General features: G+C 27.3%; 1 protein-coding gene across 1 annotated transcript; it reads left to right on the top strand.

The window, feature by feature from the left end:
- The first annotated feature begins 223 nt into the window (after nt 1-223).
- LOC123272968 (pancreatic triacylglycerol lipase-like) lies at nt 224-3,712 on the top strand. Its single transcript, XM_044740016.1, has 6 exons — nt 224-727; nt 1,578-1,681; nt 1,956-2,263; nt 3,054-3,149; nt 3,265-3,525; nt 3,599-3,712. Exons 1-6 carry the CDS (start codon nt 308-310, stop codon nt 3,661-3,663), a joined length of 1,254 nt encoding a protein of 417 aa, XP_044595951.1. The 5' UTR covers nt 224-307; the 3' UTR covers nt 3,664-3,712.
- Nucleotides 3,713-5,663: the final 1,951 nt, after the last annotated feature.

Below are 5,663 nucleotides of genomic sequence, written 5' to 3'. Positions count from 1 at the left end.
ATAATCACTCTCCGTTTGACTTTCCTCGAGGCTATAAACAGTGTCAAGGTCACCAACCAGCTGAATAACGGATAAATGAAACTTTCCGAGAAGTTTACCTACTAAAATACGTACAAAATTTGTCCATAAAAAATAAAACAATTAACAAATTATCCCAAACATTGTATTGTCAAAAATTTAATGTCCGATAATAATAGTAAATAATCACGATAATTAGAAATGTGGATAATTGATAACTTATCTACGTTATGACTAACTACTGTGCTTTTATTAGTTTATCATTGTTGTTATTATTATAACGTATGAAATGCAACTTGTAACTCAAGAATTATATCATAAGCTTGTCAGATTCCGTGGCAGAATGTCGAGCGATAAATGTGTGCTCTTCTTGACATTAGTCTCTATTTTTTTTAACTTATTGAACGCTGAAAGTTTGATCGATAATGGATCTAACTCAAAAAACGGAAGTGTTCATTGTTTTTCGAAATTCGGGCGTGGACTTGAGTGGTTTTTCGGTTCAAAAATAAATCCAAATCTTGTGAATGTTAAATTTTATTTAACATCCCGCGACAATCCTGTTCGCACTGAAGTCGCTTTAGGAAATAATTTCCAGTTGGATGGAACTGGATTTAGAATAGAACGTCGGACTGTTTTGATTGTGCATGGATTCAAGTCAAGTGGTAAAAAAAATTGGGTCGACAGAATGGAAACCGCTTTTCGGTTATGGGTAAGTAAATTTACACTTTTTAACCAAATTTTAATGAAATTATTTAATAAAGATGGCAAACGACTCGAAAAAATCTTTGATCATTTTTAAATATAAAAACAAATTTAAATTTTGATTATTCTTTGCTGTTTGAATTGATTACACTGAAGACATGCGTGAGCAATTTCATTAAAAGTCACAATTTTTGATTTGTATGTATTATCCTATCAATGCTCGTTAACTGTGTTGTAAATGATCGTTGATCATAATTAGAAAATACTACATAAGTAATTAATTAACATAAGGTCAAAATTAAACTTTAAATTATTTGTTGTATATTCACTGATAAAAGGATTTATTTATAATAAAAAATATTTGTTAATAGTTAACAAATCATTTATTAGAGACCAATTTTTAGTATTAAATAAATATTTCTTAATATTTAAAATGATTTTTTTGTATTTAATAAATCTGATAATCATTTATTAAATATTAATAAATATTTTTAAATATTAAGAAATATTTGTTAAGGACTAAAAAGTGATCGCTAATAAATGATTTGTTAAATATGAACAAATATTTTTAATTATAAACAAATCCTTCTATCAGTGTTGAAGAGTTAAAGAAAATTCATTCAATTTTTTAATTGAACAAAATTCTGCAAAAGAATTGACTCAGTAAATTGTACTCCCAAAAACTTAACGCTATTTTAAAATTATGATAGCTGTATTTTAAAAAATTTTAATTTAATGTTTATTAGAGTTTCATTTTTCCAGAAGTTCTGCAATTTTATTTAGAGTAAAAAAATTTAAAAATAGCTTTCCTGTGTTGACCCTGCTTATGATGTTAATGTAAAAATTTTTACCTTCAGGGCGATGTGAATATTGTAATTGTAGACTGGGGCGAACATGCAAATACATTCAATTATTACAAAGCTGCCGAGCACGTGATGGCTGTAGGTCGTAATATAGTCAAGTGAGTAAATTATAAAATTTAATGCAAAAGAAATGTCAATACTCGGAATAATGCACCAACAAAATTATTCCAATTTTCCATATTTTTGTAGCTTCTAATCGCTTAATTTTTTAAATCATTGATTTTTATTCAGATAACGTTGCAATAATGTAATGCCTTACAATTACTCAGAATCAAAAATTTTACATCTTTAAAATCGTTTTAATTTCTCAAACATATTTCTTAATTTTTCTATTTTGATCACTAAAAATTTCAATAATCAAAAATATTTTAGGTTTTTGTCTCACATCATTAATGCAACACGTGATTCCACACAAGAAAAATTCGATGATTTGAATTGGGGTCCGATACACATGGTAGGACACAGTCTTGGCGCCCATATATGTGGCATAGCCGCGGACGAATTAAAAAAAAAATCATTATCATGGAAAGTTTTTCGTATAACAGGTTTGGATCCCGCAAGGCCGTGTTTTTTGAGAAGTAACCTTTCACTAACAAAAAACGACGCTGATTTTGTTGATATAATTCACACACACGGAAAGTCTTCTTCTAAATTTTCATTCGGGATGCAAGAGCCCATCGGTAGCTATAAGAAATATTTTTTTAAGGAGGTTCGAGCGAATCTAATGTTAACAATAATTTCCAACTTTTAGCTTTGAAATTAAGTATACGTATAAATAAATACGTAATTTATCCAATTCCAAAATTTTAAAAAGATTCACCATTTAGTTACTTAGATATTAAATTTTGAAAATCACATATTTCATCTCCTTATACTTTTATGGCGGACAAACTTTTGTCGGGACTTTAATTATTTATTTCAATATTAACCTCCCAATTTTAACGGATAAAAAACTATACACAAGAAACTTGGATTATTGCAAAATATAAAAGCAATTTAATAATAATACATTACCGATATAATTTTTGAAATATTTAAAGTCAAATTTTATGTTTGTAACTTGTTTATCGTCAGCTATTTATTTGAATAAAGATTTGATAAAATTGCGTCAACAGCTGAGAAAAAAGAAAAGGCTCGAAATATAGTTACAGATAGAGAAATGTTTAACTCACACACTCATCCACGTCTCAGTTATGGGTATAATCAAGCGCGCTATTGCCAAATCTGTTTATTTATTCCGGCAAGTAATAAATGCGAAAGTCATTTTATTACTTTACTTTATAGTAAGTAAGTAAAAATCATCAATTATTAAATTGTTTAAATTATTTTAAATTAAAATAAAGAATTTTGACGAATATTGGGAAAACTTAAATTTAAAAAAAATATTAATATTATTTTGACTCATTAGTTACGCTCGAACTTCCTTAATAAAAATAGCACGGAGTCATTTTTGTTTATTTATATCTTTAGGTCACGTTGACTTTTACCCGAACGGAGGGAAAAAGCAACCTTCTTGCAGTAGAACCAAAAAACCCTGGTATGCGAGTTTATTTAATCCAAAAAAATGTACGTATTCACTTAAAATTATTTTTAAACACTGAATTCTACGGTCTTGTATTTATAAACATAAAACTCAACGGCAGTTTATTTATTAAACATTTAAATGTTTTTTTTTTTCTAGGGATAAAACAAAAAACATGCAGCCACGGTTTGTCACACATGTATTTCACAGAGTCGCTAATTGCCGCGGCGTACAATGCGGGAAAATTTTGGTCTCACGAGTGGGACAGATCTGCTCAGAGAGCTATTGAAATTATTCATGAGACTTGCGACCAAAATAATTGCATTGAAATGGGTATCAACGCTGAAAACTATCGAAATAATGATAATCCAGTGCTCGGGACCTTTTTTGTTATCACTGCTAGCTCTCCGCCCTATTACGGTAAACAATATTTAATAGATATTAAAATAATATTTTCTTGGTAATTGATTTTTTAGTAGCTCAATTTTTTCAGATGTTACCGCGGATGATCTCGCCAAATTAGAGGGTCAAATTGTCGCAGGTTCTGCTGTAAAGTAAAGTTAGGTGTGTAAAATTATAAGTTATTGTAAATAAATTATGAAACAAGTGTTTTTTTTTTATTTTAAAACAAGAATTACATTATTTGTTTCCCATTTTTTATAAAAATATTTTAGTTTATCATGTTTTAAGAGTTTTTTCAAAGAATCAACATAATAAAAAATTTTTTAACGTTGCTTTAATATAAAATATAAAAAATTGAATTTTTTTATTCAATTATTTCACTTCTTGTCATTTCATTATTCTTAGATTAAAATTTTTGAGACTGAAATTAACAGATATCCGTCAATTTTTTGAATCTTTATTACTAAATTATGAAAAAATTTCACATTTAGAAAATTAAAAAGATAACAAGTGCAAATTTTTTAAAAATATTTTTTTTTGCAATATAATTGTGGTAAAAATACAAATAATTGATAAATATTTGCTGATTTCAGTATCATTTAATTTTTACATGTTGTGAATATTTAAAGAAAAAATTTTCAGTTAAAAATGAATGAAGCTAGATATATCTTGATTGACTACCCATCTATATCGATGGTTTTCTAACGCAATCTCGTATCTCAAAAATGACGATTTTAGAGATGAGGTAAAAAATAGCTTATAAAAAATTAATATTCATCTAAAAACAATATTTATCAACTGTAGTTTTTAAAAATACTATCGTATTTATTATTAATCTGGTTAAGATTTTTTTTTCAGTAACGCGTTTATAATTAATTATTAATTTTTCATTCGAATACTTTCATTTTCAAAAATCGAGATACGTGGTTGCGTTAGAAAACCCTTGATATGGTCTAATTTTTTTTTCAATTAACTAGTAATTTTTTTTTTTTTTAAGTAAAAATAAAGCTTAGGTCACATTGTAAAGCAATATTAAAATCTATAAATAATTATCGTAACAAATTTACATCAACCAGACCTTTATATTAACCTACTTGGAATTGAATCCTTTCAAAGGAAATAGGCAATAGGATGTGGTCATATATGAAAATTTTTTTACTGAATAGACTTTTTACAATAAAGACTTTTTTTTAATATTTGCATATAAATAAAATTATTATAAATTATTACTAACGAAAATTGAGCTTATCAGTATGATCGTATATTAAGTTTTTTATTTGATATCTATTGAAACTTTTCCTTTCTGTGACATTACTTACAATATTAAAGCGACAAATGACAAGTAAAAAAAAAATTTGAGAGAAAATGATAGTTTGTACGGCAATTTCACAGAAAATCCGCGGCTATTTATTACGTTCGATACGAAACAGTTGCTTTCCAGGTTTTTACCATTCTCAGGAAAACCAGGCAGCTACGAAGAAAGGCTACAAACCCGATTATTTATCGTACAAGTTTTTCCTCAAATGACAACAGGACTTATGTTTATACTTGTAGAGTGCTAGTGAAGTTTTGTGTGCTGTGTACTATGGTCTATGTATTTCTATGTACACATAGATATATAAATATATGAAGTAAGAGGGGTGTCACATTGTAACCCACCACAACAAAACAGGAATAAACACGGTATAAAGTTATTATAAGCACAATGAATGAGCACAAATGTGATAATAACTCGGTTTGTTAGTACGGTTGCAATACAGTTGACCCTCATTGTTTTTATCACTGAGAATAATGACCCAGGACCCAGGCACGTTTCGCTAAAACTTCTACTAGTAAAAAGTAAAGTAAGATAGACACTTCTTTTTTCGTTTCGCGCTTTGCGTTACAAATAAAAAGTTACCATGCATCCGGGTAAAAAAATTTTTTATTCATTAGAAATTTCACATGAAATTCAGATTTTAGGAAAAATATAACTTATTATAAATTTGGTATTAAATCACTCTAATTTTCGAAAAAAAAAATTAGAAAAAAAAAACAATAAGCTGATTTTGATGAATTTTTTTTTATGTTAAAAGCGGATTATAAATTGAATAAAAATTTTATATTTTCAATTTTAAGTTAATATTTCAGTAATCAAATTGGATTCAATAATAATT

Source organism: Cotesia glomerata, linkage group LG10 (assembly GCF_020080835.1).
Source record: "Cotesia glomerata isolate CgM1 linkage group LG10, MPM_Cglom_v2.3, whole genome shotgun sequence".
Lineage (NCBI taxonomy): Eukaryota > Metazoa > Arthropoda > Insecta > Hymenoptera > Braconidae > Cotesia > Cotesia glomerata.
Note: the sequence above shows the minus strand (reverse complement) of the source record. Positions and strands in the feature narration are given on the sequence as shown.

Excerpts from the sequence above, each read along its gene's own strand:
- LOC123272968 (XM_044740016.1), top strand. The coding sequence starts at position 308 with ATGCAACTTGTAACTCAAGAATTATATCATAAGCTTGTCAGATTCCGT. Across the intron at positions 3,150-3,264 it reads TTTATTTAATCCAAAAAAAT|GGATAAAACAAAAAACATGC; the intron begins GTACGTATTCAC and ends TTTTTTTTCTAG. Across the intron at positions 3,526-3,598 it reads TAGCTCTCCGCCCTATTACG|ATGTTACCGCGGATGATCTC; the intron begins GTAAACAATATT and ends CAATTTTTTCAG.